This window comes from Lepisma saccharinum, chromosome 7 (assembly GCF_977018435.1).
Source record: "Lepisma saccharinum chromosome 7, izLepSacc3.1, whole genome shotgun sequence".
NCBI classification, from domain to species: Eukaryota; Metazoa; Arthropoda; class Insecta; order Zygentoma; family Lepismatidae; genus Lepisma; species Lepisma saccharinum.
Window position 1 is genome coordinate 79,062,416 of NC_139235.1, and position 19,108 is coordinate 79,081,523.

The 19,108-nt window shown below is 36.2% G+C and overlaps 1 protein-coding gene across 6 annotated transcripts in view; it reads left to right on the top strand.

Annotated features, from left to right (window-relative positions):
• LOC145989943 (transmembrane channel-like protein 7) overlaps positions 1-19,108 on the top strand; it is a 54,685-nt gene that overhangs the window by 1,254 nt on the left and 34,323 nt on the right. For 5 of the 6 annotated variants that reach the window (XR_014441901.1, XR_014441902.1, XM_083125476.1 and 2 more), the window contains exons 2-8: positions 1,934-2,063; positions 3,561-3,728; positions 6,567-6,756; positions 8,468-8,615; positions 9,767-9,918; positions 12,011-12,192; positions 17,103-17,221. Coding sequence is in view for 4 of the 6 variants with exons in the window: in XM_083125476.1 (XP_082981602.1) it covers positions 1,985-2,063; positions 3,561-3,728; positions 6,567-6,756; positions 8,468-8,615; positions 9,767-9,918; positions 12,011-12,192; positions 17,103-17,221 (1,038 nt within the window). In the remaining 2 variants the exon portion in view is untranslated. The remainder of the gene's footprint in view (positions 1-1,933; positions 2,064-3,560; positions 3,729-6,566; positions 6,757-8,467; positions 8,616-9,766; positions 9,919-12,010; positions 12,193-17,102; positions 17,222-19,108) is intronic. The other variant, XM_083125478.1, reaches the window with a different exon arrangement.

Consider the following 19,108-nt stretch of genomic DNA (forward strand, 5'->3'; position numbering starts at 1 on the left):
TAGCGTACTGGTTCAGGGCGCGTTGTGCGAGTGTTTTGTCTATTTATGCAGTGTTGCAACCTCGTTCACCGGAAAATACCTACTTTCGTGCCCAGATTTGAAATTATGCTAATACGTCACAAACCATTGATCTTAGCCCCACAAACCATTGACGTTAGGTTAGGTTAAGTTAGGTTAGGCAAGCATAGTTAAAAAAATAAAAATACTCGACACGTCATGTTCTAGTGAAAACACAGCGAGGCTGAAATTGACTATGGGGTTGCGTCAACTTAATACACGGGACATTGTACTCTCTTAAAGAAAGCAAATGGCGGCAGCAGAAACAGCGTGTTGGACAGAGATTTTCACAGAAAACGACATGTTTTCGCATTAAAATGGATCAAAACTAGATTCATGAACGTCCACAATGCTACAGAAAATGTTTTCCGTAAGTACTTTCTCCTGTAAATTTGAAGAAATCCGTTTCCCTTATACTATAATGTTATCGTCCTTTCATCCAGTTTTTCTGCTCATCATTCATCCTTATTGTTGTAGGACGTCGTTCATCCCAAGAGGTAGGCAAATGAAAAATCAGCAACAATAATATTGGTATTGCAATTAATTTAGGTTTCTGTACCAAGTTGGGTAACTGTTCGATCTCCGGTTAATGGATTTCTTCATTTTTAGAGAAGAAACTACTTACGAAAATGAGTTTCTGTAGCATTGTCATTTTCTTTCATCGTTGAATCTATTGGACCGGGAATTCATGGATTTTTGAAGAGAAATATATCTCCGACGCACAATTTCCGGTGCTTTTATTTGCTTCCTCTACGTGTTGCATATGTTCAATGACGTAACCCACTGTCAGTGTTTCCAACCTTTTCGGTTAAGAAGGTTGGAAACACTGCATACCCACTCATGATCTACAGCTGTGCCCGACATATTGTGTGTTACGGAAGCGAAAAAAGCAAGAACAATAATTACTGTTAATGTGAAAAATTGAAATTATTTTCGTGCAAAAAGCAAAATCCCACCTTAAACAATCTTTCGCAATGCAGAATAGGTAAGTACGAATGTTAAAAATGAAGAAATAAACGAGTGAGAGGTGTTGACCGGAGATCGAACAGGTAATAAAAATTGTTTAAAAACTTATACTAACTATAAACCGTCTTCTAGGTAAATATTTTGCCGTAGTATATTTTATTGAAGAAAAGTACAAAACAATAGGCCACAGGACTGCTGTTAAGAAGCATGAAGCCCTGTGCAGAGGACAAGGCAAATAACATTTCTTTATAGTTTTTCCTTCTTGTCTTGTTTCAGTGCTATGAGATCTCAAAAATCATATTTTATATTGTTAAAAATTTAGCAAAATGTGCAGGTCCGACCAGGGCTCGTACCCAAATTTCTGGCATACTGTGCCATTGCTCTACCACTGAGATACCGAGACAGCCCTGGTTCAATCTGATCTTTCGCTGTTGCTTCACTGAAATTTCTACATAGGACAGGGCCTCCCCAATAGCACAGTAGTAATGTCATCGCCTTGTAATCAAGGGGTCGCAGGTTAGATACGTGGTGGAGGCACAGGCCTCCTCGATGGTGCGGTGGTGGCATCGTCGCCTTGTAATCAAGGAGTCCCGGGTTCAATACCCGGTGGAGACACGTAGTGCTTTAAACTCTAGGTCCAGTCCCGATCAGCCTATCTGTGCTTAAAGTGGATGAAGAACATAACAGGTCCATGAGATTAATCCTTTTGCTTAAGTCATTCATATTGAACTGCATTTGAAGGTATTAAGACATTTTTGGAAGCACCTTTCTGACTTTAAAAATACATGTGTGTGTGTTTCCTTGGCAAAAGCTATCATAATAAAGTGGCAAGAATATCTAAGTAGCTCAGTATGCATATGTAATTCAAATTTACATTAGTATATACATGTCTCTATTTCATTTTTTCCAGCTACATACATGGTAGAGAGGATAATTTTGTTACAAGAAGAGGTTGGCTAAAATGGCACACAGAAGACAGAGATTCAACATGTCGAATGACGATGTAGATGAATCAAGAGAGTATGTGGATTTACAAGAATGTGAGTAATGTAGTTGTAAAGATTTATAGTTGCATTGTCATTAATAATTAAGAACAGAGTTCATAGATAGATCTTGTGAAAAATAAAATTGCTGCCTCTAATATACAGGGTAATTCAAAATGATTCATCCAATTACAAATCACTATATATTGTACATAAATATATTAATAACTTACGTTTTGCGAGTATCTATGTTGCTCCTGCGACGTTTCGGGACGCAACTGCTCCCTTCCTCAGGCTGTTCATGTTTAGGTTATATATAATTCATAACCACGTCGATCTCTCCATAGGTGCAGGATATGGGATTGGTAAAAGGTGTGTGGTTGCATCGCAAAACGTCGCAGGAGCAACATAGATACTCGCAAAACGTAAGTTATTAATATATTTATATTAAATTTGTGAGTAATTCGCACAACTTTCATCATGAACACTATATGTTGTCTTTATGAAGTTAACTGTGATTACATGCTCATAGAATGAGGAATTCAGTCACAGAAATAGTAATGGTAAAGTTCACAGTGCCTTGAAGGCACATTTAGGAAATGTGGAGGTAGGACCCCCATATTCTCGATCTCGGACATTTTGGAGGTGATGTGATCAGCACCATGCTCCATCTGTCTTTACTCCCCCTCCCTCAGGTCCCCATTGCTTTATAGCTGGGTCACCCACCACCCTGGGTGCCACAGGAATTCTAACAGAATTAGACCTAACACTCCTAACCTTTGAATTACTGTCATCATTAAATATAACACTCCTAACTAAAAGAAAACTATCATCAGGAAATAGAATACACCTTGAAAATATGCATCTTCCCTTATGTAGTTGCAGGGACAATTGGATTGAATTGATTGGTTTGATTTGGTGTTTTAAGTCCACTTTATGCACAGTAAGGCTAATCGGAACTGGACCTACAGTTTAAAGTGGGATCCGAACCACTATGTGCTTACGCCAGGAATCGAACCCAGGACCCCCTGATTACAAGGCGACGACGCTACCACTGTGCCATCGGGGAGGCCCTAGTTGCAGGGATAAAAATGATATTCATGAAAGTGGCAGTACCTGTGTGACCAGTGTTGGTCCAATTTCGGTTCCCTGAAACAATTTCACCGTTTTTAAACAAAATGGCATTGTATGGACACACATTTAGTTTAAAAAAAAATGGACGTTCCAACAGGATGAAACCTATGAATAATGTAAATTTACTATCGTCAATGATGCCATGATGAGAAAATTGGTACAACATAAAACTAACAATAACTTCAGTATAACACATCGCTGCGAGATGTAAACAACACTAAATGTTCGTATTAAACACAATCTTCGTAAACAATGCAAACATTTCCACTTGGCCATAAATGTATGGATTGTCACCAGCACCCACAGAAAATTCAGTTTTCTCACCTACACCAATTATTGTAAAATGAAGTTTATGCACTGGGAGATCTGTTTCATTAAATTGCAGTTTGTTATTGCTAACCATATTCTTTTCTTTCTTAGCCAACCATCCCATTCTTGAAGAGGTTGCAAGGGAAAGTGATATGCATGAACCAGGTGGAAGCCATCATGGGGAGAACTTCCATCCAGCACATCGAAGATCTCACACAATGCAAGAATATAGTAACCTAACCAAACAGATGATCAGTATGCTACCATCTCGAAATCCTGGTAAGCCTATACTTCAGTTACATCTATCAGTACCTATTGGTTAGAGCTCTTATCATGTATTATTTTTTTTGTAAACCTGGAACATTTCCAAATTTTTACTTCAAAAACCTGGAATATAATTGAAAAGTAACTGAAAAACAATTATCCATGCCAACTGTGCATTGTTACTTTATCTGCACAATAAAAAACCTATATTTTAGTCTGTTCCAATCGCAACTAACATATGGCATTATTAAGTCCTGGGACTTTATGTCCTATAAAACTGTAAAATATGTATGTAATTATGTCATATAAATTGGAAAATATGTCATGAAAAATTACAAATATGTCAGAAAAATGCAGAAATATTCCCAGTAAAGTCAAAAATATGTACAACAGTACTCTCGAATTTCTCCCATACCCGATAGAGTAGAGTAGGGGCTGTAATGTACCTAATGTTATTTTTACTTTTGACTGATTTTTGTGAAATGCCAAAAAGGCAAAGAAATGAGAACAAAACTTCTTTACTTCCCATGCAACAATGAGAGAGAGAACATTGTTGCTCAATAATGTTTGCATGGCTATTAATTGTTGGCGGGATAAAAAAAGTGGGGTATTATTGTTCTGTACTAAGAAAAGTCTTCCTCTGTAATTTCCATATCCTGCCATCGACATCGACAATACGTTGTTAGAGAGTATCGCGTGAATGTATTCACCTACTGCCTGGTTAAAAATTATAGATAATAGAGATTGGTCTCCAATTAAAAACTAAACAGTAGACCTACCGAGTTATATCAAAATTTTACTTATTGAATTCTGCATTAATTCTGATTAACACAGAATTGAATGAGCTAAATTTTAATGTAACCCATTTTTATGTAGGTGTACTGGTTAATTTTTAATTGGAGTCCAAACTCAAGTATCTATATTTTTTAACCCGACAGTATACTCTCTATGGAGACTGGGCATCTCACAGTCCACAAAAAATGTCTTTCAACATGTTCGTGGACTCTGGTAAAATTAAAAAAAATCATATATTTGATTTTGGCCGCGGTGGCTCAGTCGGTAACGCGTCTGACTACCATGCTCAAGGTCCCGGGTTCGATCCCCGGCCGGTTCAAATCCGGGAACTTTTCTAACGGTGGAAGCGGCCCCGGCGCCCACCCAGCGTCGAATAACATGGGTACCTGGGGGAAACCCTGGGGGGTAAAGGCGGTCAGGGGCGTGATGCTGATCACATCACCCCCACTCACGACCGGATCAAGAAAGTGTGGGGCGTTACCCCCACACCCCCTATACGCCTTCATGGCGTGGTGCTATGCACAGGGGAACACTTTACCTTTTATCTTTTTACTTTTTTACCATATATTTGATTTTATAAGTGATAAAAATTGATTTCCTAATTAAATGAAAGCTGTCATAATATTCCTGTGTACTTTTGAAATACAGTAGGTCGTTTATCTGCATTCATTGGGACCAAAGGTTTTGCGGATAATAAAACATGTGTTTATTTAACAAACAAAAGCACTTACAGTACAGGTTTATTTTATACATACATTACAGAGTACTACATACGTATACAGTACAAGAAAACAAAAGACATGCAAATATGAGAGAACACTCGTAATATACGTACAGTACGTGCCTAAATGACAGTACCGTACCTGTACTGTGTTAAAAAACTAAAACACATCTAGATCCAATGTACAATTGAAGAAACTGCTTAAATTTGTTCAAAACTGAATCTTGCTTTTTTGAGTGTGCGGATAACTAACGTTGCGGATAAACAACATTCTACTGTATATTAAAACAAAACTTCTATAAATTGTTGTGCAAAATTGCAGTGGAATACTTAATATATTAATATTAATCAGTATCCTGAACAACTTTAAATAGTTAGTGTTTTAGCATCAGTATAGTTTCTGGTGAGAAGAGTGTAAGCGTATCTGTATTGGTTCAAAGTGATATTCGGCATATTCTTGTTGAATCTCCCGATTTTGCTTTCTTCTGGCAGACTTTTAATCTTCCCAACTGTTTGTCATCCATGCTGGCAGATGATGATAGTGTTTTTATCAACTGTTTTTAGCTTTTTGCGAGGAGCTGGTCTCTTCCACTGCCTGTGGGGAAGCTTCTAGTTTATTCTTACTTTTAAATGAGTTGTGTTAGTCTTGTGCAGGTTCCTTTACAACCTTCAAGAGACTTCTTACACCCCTTTTTAACATTTTAAGTAAGAATATAAGATAAGGGGATATTTCCCCATGTATATTGAAAGGTGCAAAATGGCTGTATGTGCCGACACACCGAGCAACTTTAAATCAATCAGTCAATCAAAGTGTTCTTGGCTCAGCCGTAGATTACTGTATTGGCCCGAATATAAGCTGCATATTTTATCCAAATTTCAATTGTGAAAAATTAGGATGCATCTTATATTCGCAACCTTGAAAAACATATAACTAGGGCTCGGATAGTTATGCACTAAAAAAACGCAAAATATGCACTTTAAAAACCCGTTTAATTTATAAATGCTGTATATTACAAACTATGAAAGATTACATGCCAGGCAATGAATATGCATTATTCTGAATGCTCATTCGCTACACAGATTTTTTTAATATCATGATTGCATTTGATAACAACATGATGTCTAAAATTTTCGAACTTGGAACTCCTTCTGTTTTCAGCTAGAATACTCTTATATGCAGAAAACACACATTTTAGGGCAACAAAGTGAGACATCAAGTTTTATTCGGGCCAATACGGTACTTACTCATAGTTAACTTTTACCCATGTGCACTTCCAACAATTAATCTCCAAGCATTCTCTAAATCATTCTCTTTATCGATATTTGAACCTTTAAACTTTCAGATGGCAATAATGAAGATGATCGCACAAAGCCAAAAGTTTCAATGTCAACGTTAGCACTACTGACGATGCGACGGACAGGTCAGCATGGTGAACCTTTTGAATCCCATGCTCAGAAGATCGTTAAGCAGATGGAGCAAGATCGAGAACTGATGGAGGATAACCCAATATCTGAGCAGCGTAGATTGTAAGTTGATGCTGCTTGATTTTTAAAAGTGGGAAGTACTGTGCAGTGTTCCGTCACAAGGGGCAACATGAAGGATAAGGAAGCTTTGATAATGGTGTTGTAGAGACTGTTTGAGAGACTACTTAGTAGTTCTCCAAAGGGAGAATACCATTAGAAAGAGCAAGTAATGAAGCTAGTAGGGATATGATCAAAGAATAGGTACCATTATCAGACATTATTGATTTACTGACAAAATTACAATTAATCTTATCATGGGCAACACCATATTTTTTTTGCGGGGGGGTCTGGCAAATGATAAAAGTTGAAGAGCAGAAAAAATAACAATGAGTATAATTACCACGGTTATTAATGTCATTATTTAATAATAACTATTATAAACTAATAAAACAAATATTTTATTCGAAATAATAATTATTATTATATAACTGTGGAGAGAGTATCCACAAAACGAGTGAATACCAGCACAACCATTTTCCATTATTTCTTTTGCATTTTATGCAGTTAGTATCTGAAATGCATTTTGATATTAACTTTTAAGGCTTTAAATGATAGGGGGATTCTTTTTCATTCTTTTGTTGTGTGACCTCTCGCCTACAACTGTAATTATTAGAATTTTGAAAACTTTGGAACCATTTGCTCTTTGGATGAAATGGTAGAATACGTTCCTTGTTCCTGTATTTATCACTCAATGTTTTGGATCAAATGCATTTTTACTTTGATTATTCTGTCTAAATACTAACTAAATTAACTTTTTTCTGTTTTTAACAATAAGAGTAACAAACTTTCTGCATTCTTGTATCTTTAAATGAAGGATGTCAATTCTCAGGGGGTGTCCACCGATTTGTTCTACCCCCCCCCCCCTCCCGACGCCCATGAATCTTATTGATATTTCTATTTTACTCAACAGTTCAGTATGCTATTGTTGTTATTCTTATACAGGGTGGCCCAAAAGTCACAATACATAGTAAAAATAAATATGTTGTGATAAGAAACAGTGTATTCATATAATATGCTCTATGTGGTTACCATTGGTTTGCAATACATTTCTACCACTCTTGATGAACATGCATTACAAAAGAACACGTTAAAAAATAAATATATATGGAAACTTAAAAACAAAATTTTATTTTCATATGTATTGCGACTTTTGGTGCACCCTGTAGTATAAACTGTGAATTAATGTACAATAAAAATAAAATAAAATTTGAAAAAGTTTTAACACACTTTTTCTAAGACATCACCTTATTTTATTTGAGTTTTGTGTTGAAGTTCACATTATATACAGATAGCCTAATTGGACTTGTGCCTACAGTTTAAAGTAGGATCTCGACCACTATGTGCCTTCACCAGTATCAAACCTAGGATCCCTTGTTTACAAGGCAATGACATTTCCACTATCCCATCAGGAAGGCCCACTTTGTTGCATGCAAAGAATACATTTTACAATAAAGGACCCATGGAAAGTACTTGTTAGTGGAACGGAAACTTTGTCTGCGAAAACAGGCAATTACATTGTTGGTTTGCTCAATACCTGTTGCAATGTATTTTTTTATTGTCGCTAAGTACTATTATTATTCAGAAATGCAAGATGTATAAAAAACTATTATTTTACAGTAATTTTCGATCAGGTGCGATAATTTGTCTATTTACCTCTCATGACTAATTTTAGAAACAATTAATAGAGCATTGAAATACATCGGGACTCTTTCAGGGAGACCTTACGGGAAATGCCAGAGTCCTTGACCTTGAAACGGCAGGTCAGAGCGAAATTAACCAAAAGCGTGAGCACAAAATCAAAGAAGAGGCCAATTAGCATGTGGAAGAGAATGAAGTATCGAATGAGCATGTCGTTCACAAAGGTAAGAACTCATCATTAGATGTTTGGTTTGAAATCGCTTTCAACAAATATGCATGTTTTACGTAACATTAATGAAAGAGACTTAAGTTTATTCAATACTTTGGAAATGTTCTCGTCATGTAATTCCCATGGTAGCTCGTGACTTTTCAAAGATGCATCCTGCAGGTGATGTTCTTTCTTGCATTTACAATGACCCGCCACACACATGTACGCACTCACTTGCAACTGCTAGCGTACACAGGAGTGGTCTGGAATTGTAAAAGTCAGTTTCACATAGCTGCTTTCTAGGTAGGTGCGGAATAAACTATAAAATATTTTTCTATAACTGTTTTTAACCCCTGTTTCATTTCGTCCTAACCACTGAAGTGCTGCAAAACCATTAGGATATAGATTTCTATAATTTAGAAAGGGTTATTTAGATCAAATATCAAATTAAAATATTCAAACATACATTTTACGTGGCAGAAAGCACTCTTGGAAGCTAGAAATGCTTGGAGTATACTTTAATAGATACAATCTATCTTCAAAATATATTAAAGGCTGAGCGATATTGTCAGTTTGTATCCCAACTCTTGACAGCTGGTGCTAATATATATAACACATTACAAGAATTACACAAATGTACACGAATAACCTATGGAAAGCACGGGAACAACATTATAAGATGTTATTCTGTCGGAGACGAGAAGGTTGATGCAAACATTCTTATACTGAAATGACAACACTTACCATGCTGGGGATGTGTTTAGAATGCTAGCAGATGGTCTTCCCGAGCTGAAACCCTACCTCCCCCGTATGACGTAGGTGTATTCGTGTGCGCTGCGAACTTGCTATGAAGCCAATAGCCTGATATTCGTTATAGCTTAACAGCATGTGGATTACATAGCGTGCTGCAAATTTTTTAGCCTTTTAACAGTGTTTCATTCAACTTTCTAATGTATGAAATTTTCCTTTTCCTTCCTTTCATTTTAGCAAATTGAGTAATGTGCTGTAATATGGTACCTTAAGTAGCCGCCACTGTTCATGTTTTTGAAATTAGTTTCCAACATACTGAACCTATAATGTTATATGCTGGGAGGCTAATTATATTTTCCTTGTCTTATTTTGTTGCCTGTGATGATTAGTTTCAATCAAGAATATTGTTTCTTGCAGGTAAATGTAGCCCTGAAGAATATGCTGTACAGCATGGAGTTGTGGTACGGAAGCCTGAAAACAATCGAAGGCCATTTTGGAAGCAGTGTGGCCACATATTTTAGGTTCCTCAGATGGCTGTTTGTTCTAAATGTTTTTGTCCTTATTTTAAGGTAAGTAGAAGAGGTGTAATTTCTTTCTTTCTAAACAATGGTTGTCCATTCAGTTCTTTTTCCCTTAAGTTTGTTGAAATATTTGAGCTGCCTCTCACTGAAGCATAATTCAATTACTTACATTAATATTAATTCACCTTTACAATGTGTATATTCATGGTTTTATCATACATTGTATTTTATGTATTTTAACCATATACTTCCTTGGATCGACACTACAAGGAATATATTTTTAGTGAAATAAAGTATCACAGTTTCTGAGAAAATACAGAGATTATTAATACAAATTGATTTTGATACATGTCTAAAAATTCACTTATTTTGTGAAACATGTTTTAAAAGAGATTTCGTGACTTGATTTTCAATTTCCTTGAAAGTAATGAGAATAATTTCAATCCTACGCGATCAACACAATTCGTGGTTAACTGTAATCTTACTGTCGAAAACAAACATTGTGTATGGATCACATTAGTAGTTGTTGAAAGAAAGTTTTAAGCGTGGAATGTATTCAGGACAAATGAAAACAAATTTTAACAAAAATAATTCTGGAAAATGAAAACATTGAAAACTGAGGTCCCTGGTAATAGATTATTTGATGAATATAAGCAGGAAACTGATTTATATGAAAATAACACAAAATGTGTTTTCATTTTCTGTTTCCAAAACAATGAATAACAACATTTTATTGTAAATGTTTGAACGTGAAATTCCTTTCTCATCTTAAAATGGATTTATATTGACTAAAACTGCGTTCCATATTGCAAGAAGTAATGGAAACATATTTAAAATTTCCCAGTTATTCACGATAAATTCACACAACTCTTTTCTGTCACACGGGGACATGTAGTTATTGTGCAAATATGGAATATATGTTGAGAAATGTTCTAAAATATAGAAATAAATGTAAAATATGAACCAAAACCTAATATGTGGAAAAATATGGAAAATAAAAACTGCATTTTTCGAGTCTACATGCCATGATGCGTAAAGATATTACAAAATAATGGATTTCGGCTTCATAGATAAATATGTATTTTCATATAAATACGATCCCTGAACATAAGTAATTTAATCCTAAACGATCAGTATCAGTTGATTCTCCTATTTTCTGTTGTGTAAAACTTAGGGACAGACTAAAACTATTTTTTTTTTGCCAATATTGATAAAATACCGATATAATACTTATTGATGTTATACTGATCCGATATAAAATTGCATTATTCTTTGAAGAACAAGATTGTTCATTAACCTCTTTAATGTATGTAACCAGGTGATTGCAAAGAGTTTTTGGGCCTTCCCGATGGTGTACTGGTAATGTTATCACCTTGTAATGAAGGCATCCCGGGTTTAATATCCAGTGGAGGCTCATAGTGGTTTGGATCCCACTTTAAACTGTGGGTCCAGACCCGATTAGCCTTACTGTGCATAAAGTTGACTTACAACACTAACTCAATCAATCAATCAACAAAAAAATATTAAAAAAATTGAACTGTGGCAGTTGATTGATCATAGTGTTTTTCAGTGATTCAAATCTCACTTTAAATGTAGGTCCAGTCTCAATTAGTGTAAACATTCATAGAGTAGAATTAAAACAATTATTTCCATTAATCAAGCAATTTGAAAATAAATTGCATATGTAAACATTTACTGTCCAAACTAGAGTATATGGATTATATGTTTATATCCATAAAAAAAATATAAAATGGCAAAGAATTTTTGCACTAAATTACAGGCTCTTTATACATGTATCAGATTTGTAAAATTATGGCAATTTTAGCAATAACCCAATACACTGACATGCCTATATCAGTTGATACTAATAAGAGTTTTGGTTAATCTGTTCCATTCTTACTTGAAATAGTGAGAAGACCAGTTTGGCAGCCAAGCACATTAAGTGGTCAATTCCTGGTCTGGATGGATGTTCTTTGTCAATTTTCCTTAATAATTTCATCCAATCATCTCTCACCCATATCATTGCAATTAGCCAAAAGTGGCAGAACAACACTAAGGAACAAAAATTCAAATACAAGAAATAATCTTAAGAAAACAGGACTGTAGTATCATGGTATTGACTGTACATTTTTTTTTTCAGTTTTGGTTTTGTTGTTGTGCCACAAATCCTGTATAGAATGTACAATGTAGAAAGTCCTTCAGATGTGCCATCAACAGCTTCCACACCGGATGAAACCAAAGAGACTGCTGCGGGGGATACCCTTGCTCTTTTTACAAGAGACCTGGTTGTGCAAGAGTTTTATAACAACAAGAGCTATACGGGTAAGTTTACTTTGTCATATTCATTCTCCATTATCTAAAAACAAATTAATGTTAAAAAGATGTTTCAGAAGTCATCTTGGGGGAAATACTTTTGCTACTGTCAAAAGGGTAGCCCTTCATAATGCGGACACAATACGATTCACAAAAAATGGTTTGGGCCTCCCCGATGGCACAGTGGTAGCATCGTTGCCTTGTAATCAAGGGGTCCTGGGTTCGATACCTGGTGGAGGCTCATAGTGGTTTGGATTCCACTTTAAACTGTAGGTCGAGTCCTGATTAGCCTTACTGTGCCTAAAGCAGACTTAAAACACCAACTCAATCAATCAACAAAAAATTGAACCATGGCAGTTGATTGATCCTAGTGTTTTTCAGCAATTTCTTTAATATGTTTGATTCTGAGTGGAGAATATTTATTTTTACTTTAATTTCCCTGAGAATTTGAGACTTTTGGATAATGATACTCATTCGATGCGCTGCTGTGCAACACACCAATTACTTTACAGGATTTTTATTTCATTTTTATATACAGGGCGGCTGGAAAGTATTCCCTATTTAAAAATTATTATAACTTTTGTAAATAGCACCGCATTTGCATGAAACAAAATGTATCATGATCCCTGAAGTAGTAAAATTTAATTGCTTATTTCTGCTTTCTCCTCACAATGGCAAGAGTAGCCCATAATGACCCGATGTCACACTGTGTGAGCAATCTCAACTGCCATCCCGTTACAAAGTGTTTCCATCTGTGCCTCGTGCTTCTGTGGATGCCAGGACCATCAGAAACTGCCATTACAAGCTGATAACTATGGGACTTCGAACAAACATACCGGTATTCTGCACCACTTACATATTTTCCTTCAGTCTGGATGTTGAGGGACGACTGCTTTTGGAAGTATATACCACAGACACCTTAGTCTCCACATGTACCATGGACTGCCACACATCATATTGGGATGCCGATTGGGCACGCTCACGCAGGATCAGACATAGGGTCAATATGGGCTGCTCTTGTCACTGCGAGGAGAAATCACCAATTAGCAAATAAATTCTACCACTTCCAAGGATTACAATACATTTTACTTCATCCAAATGCTGTGTTATTTACAGTATGCGGCAAAACAAACAGTACTGAAATCACATCATTGACAATGGTGTATTGTACAACATAATGAGACATAAAAAAAATGATGTGAAATGTGAAATGAAATGCAATGAGAGTTACAGAGATTTACATCTGTACATAATATGTTCGAAATGTACCCCGCCACGGCGCACACATTCCTCATAGCGTGCCTGTAGATTGAGGAACATGTTAGTGAACATGGGTTGCTGCAACGACACAAACAATGACCGAATTTTCTCTCGCAACTCTGGTATAGTGGAGGGGGGTCATGTGATCGGAAAACGTCCTCTTTCAGCATACCCCATATGTAGGCATCGGGAGCCGTGAGATCAGGCGAGTGGGAAGGAATGGGGAAGTCCGTTCCACGGGAAATGAGGCGATTTCCAAACTCTTGTCGCAGAAGGGCAATTAAGGCCCCCGAAGAGTGCGCAGTAGCTCCGTCTTGTTGCATCCATAGTTGTTGTAATGGCAGATTTCTTGCGCGGCAAAAAGCTCGCAAATCAGGCAAGAATGGCTCAATAATCAAGTGTGTGTATCGTCCCTGGTTCACAGTTTGTGGATTCCCGTGTTCATCCTCCATGAAATAGGGGCCCAATATTCCATGTCCCGACACTGCACACCAAATCATAACCCGCGCACTATGCAATGATTTCTCAATGATTACATCTGGCCGTTCAAACCCGAGAAAACGAGTTGTTTGTCGGTTGATGTACCCATCAAGGTGCACATGGCTTTCATCACTAAACCATATGTTCCTCATGAAATCTGCATCTTCATATGCCATGGCTAACATTGTGAGCAGTACAGTACCCGGGCCCGCTCATCTCTTGCATTGAGACGCTGCCCCACTTGAATACGGGATGCAAACCCACCAATGGCCTTGAACATTCGCCGAACAGACCAGTCACTTAATCCAAGTTTCATTGCCGTTTGACGTAGGCTACGCTTTGGCGACCGTACCACTTGATCCAGAACACGTCCATGATTGTCGTGTGTGGTTACTGTCCGTCGGTGCCCAGTCATCCCTTTCCGTTCAGACAACACTGATACAGTACAACGGAACTTTTCGATGATGGACAAGATTATTGTGTTGCTTGGAGCTGCCTTGTTGAATCGTTCCACGAACCGAGTTTTCACAACATTCACGCTCGGTCCATTCTGATGCCCAACACCGTATGAGCGGAAGTAGTGGTCGACAATAAACACCTTCTCCTCTGTTGTGAGTCCCCTTCTCCTCGCGCGAACTCCACATAACGCTAGTCCACACCCAACTGGACACGCAGGCACCGCTGCTGGCTGAAACCACTTTGCACCTGCACGCACTCTGTCCGTGACTTTCGGTACTGTTTGTTTTGCCGCATACTGTACAAAAGCTATAAATATTTTTCAATAAGGAGTTACTTTTCGTACTGATACCAATATATCGGTCTTACGAGTAGTATCGGTATCAGCAATTCCGGCCCAATTACTTTTCCAGCATCTTTCGCAGGGTCTGCAAATAATGCTATGTGACACTTTCACAGTCTAAATATCCTAGAAATGATGCAAAATTGGATTTTGTGATTATGTAACAAGCATTGTAATATTCTGATGTTAATTCTAGAATATTTTCAAGCAAAACTCTTTGTAACTTGATGCATATAATTTGAGTGGAATACTTACACAATAACATTAATCAGTAGTTTGAACAATTGTTAATTATTACAATTTTCAAACATCGGTATTGGTGGGAATCAGTATCGGCATCCTTATTGGCATCAGTTGAAAGTTGTATCAGCTCATAACTAATTTGTATATATTAGGGGGTGGGATTATCAGTGACATATTCTCCATGTTAACTTGTTTACCACCAGTAAACCAACTTTTTAAAATATTTTTATACATTTAGCTTTAATATATGGACTATTGCTCATTGTCAATGATTGCAAACTATGAAAACAAACGTTTAAACAAGAATTTGAGTAACTTATTTTAAGAACCTAAAGATTGGGTTATGTACGCCTCTGATTGTTCTCCATTCACCCTTCTGACAGCTGGGTTTCCTCCCTGATTGTAAGCAGGGAGGGTGAGAGAGCCAAAACGAGTTGGTATTTAAAGTCAAGTAGCATGCAGGATTAATTCCACTGCTGCAAACAGCGTTGGCAGGAAAAAAAAAATACTTGTTTCTTCCTTCTTTCTGCATGGCACTTGGCAGAGGCAGTGTTGCTGCATGAAGGAAAATTTCCCTCCTGTTTTTTTTTTTTTACTTGCATGCCCGCATTAGTGTTTTATTTCTATTACATCTAATTAATCTAGATTGAGTGTATAATAAATACATAAAATAAATCAGAATTGTTGATGTAAATGAGGTCAACTTTTTAGGATATGCCCCTGGAAATTATTAGTCTGCACTCTGTTGATATTGCCCAATGAAGTATATTGGTGCATCATTTATATCAGTAAAATTTCTGATCTAAAGTGTAAATCACCAACCCTGAGACCTTCTGTAAACAAACGGTCTCACCGATTCGATGTATCATTCCGCGTCAGCTGATTCATGACCGCAATCATCTGCTGTTACACTCATAGTTCGCCGCCCCTATTCATTTTATATAAGAGCCTCTGAATGTGAGAACCCATTCTCAAAACATCAGACGAATATGCAGCCGCATACATTGTTACTCTCCCGGTCATTCTGTCTTTCATAACCCTTAAAACTGCAGACACTGACACACCACTTCACTGGGATACCAACTTAACCACTTCATTTACTGGTTTCTCAGGATACCACTGACAGAACGTTACATAAATATTGAGTAGAATCTGTTTCTCACCCCTTTTCAAAGGCTGTCCTTGCTGGTGTTTTGAAAACAAGCTCGGAGAACACGGAGACCTTCCCGCACGCATAGAACTCGGTATGTTATTTTTCTAAGGATAAGTCAGGCAATATTACTAAGTTGCACTACTTCCTTGCTGTTCACATGATTATTTTTAGAAAATAACCAATGTTATAAAATATCATGATGTACACAAATCTCTAAGCTCATTGAAAGTTACAATGCATATTACTACAAAATGTTCACACTTATCTTGCCTTGCCATGTTACCAAGTTATTTTACGAAGTGCACTATATTTGGCGGAACAAAAATCGTTATTAGGATGCTTGTCAAAGTTTCCAACCGCAATAAATTTACGAACTTTTTGTCTTGTTTTGATCATCATCATCAATATATTTATTGGACTTACAGCAATGCATATGGCTGTTTATGCCCATTATATATTTTATTTACATAAAATCTACAACCAAATTTCAAATACACTCCTATCTATATCATCCTTAGAAATATACATTACCATGTTATATTATTTTGTCTAAAAAAATGCAAGTAAAATATATTCAATTCACATGCAAGAAAGAAGCCAAATTTATGGGAAATGATTACTGGTGCAAAGAGTTAACCATAAAGGTGAAGCAATAAGTAAAAAAAAGAAAGAGCATTGGCTTTTAAAGTGAGACGTCATTTGCGGCAGCGTACCCCATACTACAAATTGGCCATTGTTTTACCTTACGTAATGAATCCTGTAACAACGCTGGATTTTCGTGTGGATTATTTTACTTCTATGAGTTTGCAATGCTTTCTGCATGCATGTGGTTTTGTTTACAGAAGGTCTCAGGGTTGGTGATTTGAACTTTAGTATTTTGCTTCTACTATTTATGAATGCTTAAACTATACTACTACTACTACTACTATGCTTTGCTCAGAACTAATGTTGTGCACTAAATATTCACTGTCTTTGTATTTTCAGTGACAGCTTTACCGTTCTTTAGTTTTTCTAGTCAAGCTTTAACTGAAGGTATTGAAGTAGATCGAGAAGGTTTATCTGAGGATCATACCTTTTCTTTTGGAAATATATTCACAGGCAAGGTAATCATTACTTTTAATTTTCTATTAGCTGTAGTAATAAATTAAATAGACAAGTGTTATTCTAGTACCGAAATTGACAGTTTTCATTTATAATACAATTTCTTTAAATCACGTTCTTATCACAACTGAAAACACTATAATACCTGAAGATATCTGATTGCATTACTTTGCCCTGAATTCACCATCATGATTGATAGTTCTTAATGAATGGCATAGTATCATAATTATAGTGTAAATGAAGTTGATAAATAGATATGTACGTACATATTGATGGAAAGAAACATTTACCACACAAAATTAAAAATTTCTATATTTTGCAGCCTGGCTACATGTTCTCCAGTGAACATGTAGCCAGGACAAGGAATATAGAAATTTTAATTTTGTGTAGCAAATACTTCCTGTTTTTTTGGTATAAAGATTGTATTTCTCACTATGATAGACACCAAATTTGATCCTGTAGATTTCATGTATTTAACTTTATCAGACTGCCAAAGTAGCTGGGATGTAAGTATATTTTTAAATACAGTGTAACCCCAATTTTATGTTCCTGAATTTTACATTTACCTGCATTATACATTCAACCTTCATGTTCGCAACTTAGCAAAATGTTATAAAATTTTCTTCAATTTTACATTTTCCTGCATTTTAAGTTTTTTCCACCTTGGTTTCCTGAAAAATGTAAAATAGAGATTCCACTGTATATAGAAATCCTGCATGTAGTGTGTATTGAAATTGTGCGTTCATGTGTCAAATTACTTTTACAGTATGTTTTAAATATTAATTATGTACTTTTCCATTGCACAATTACCCCGAAAGCAGTGGATAATAGCCACAGGTGAGGCAAAATGTACTATTAAGAATTATATTATGCATGTACTTATGTTATAATGCTTGTAATAAAAATAAAACATTCTTGATACTACCAGGATTCTCTCTAAGGGAATTCATCTCAAGCAACAAGCAACACATGTCTCATGTAACTTGAGGATTGCACCAATCGAATGCAGACTTGTGCAGCTTGTCATGCTGTTACATTGTGAAACGTTGCTGTGTTGTTCATTCACTTATTGCTTTAATATGAATTTTACTTCGATTTCCCATTAGCCTTTACCCTACTCTCTTACTATGAATTATTTGTTGGCGATACATGCTTCATCTATTGCAGCATTTTAAATGGAATTTGCTTTCTTTATTTAAATTTCAGAATTTAACCCTCAAATTAATTCATCATTGCATTTATTTTATTTTTATTCTCGATCTCCAGCTGCTCCTATCTTCCGTATATAATTTGTTTGTCAGACTGAAGATTTGTTGATTAACGCTTCACTTTTGATGAGATGATGCTACTTCTGAAGGTCTGTGTCATTGAGAATGTATATTATGTCTGAATTGATATGAAATTTTTGCCAATATTGATAGCGTGCAGGTAAAACATTACTAATATTCATAACCATTACTCTGCTGTTTGACATATTAAATTTCAAGCATCCTATGAAGAATTTATTGTTCATTCATCGCCTTAATTAATTATTTAACCAGGTGACTGTAACGGTTTTGCATTAGAAAAACAAACTATGTTAGGCATTTACTTTACAAAATCAGGGTATATGAATTATATCTTCCTTTTCCTGAAAATAACAGTGACATAATTTTACACCAGTTATAGTCTGCAGAAATATTGGATTGGAAAACTGATGTACCAATATTTCTGTATCTGATGATACCAAAACAACATGCCCTAATTTTTGGCTGAGCACTTTAAATGGTTAGCTTTGAATCTCTCCACTGAAGTTCTTGGGCTCAATTCCTTGCCTGGCCATGGGTATGCTTTGTTAGTGTTTCTTCATCAATTTAATCTACAGGGTGTCTCAAAAGTCTCCATATGAG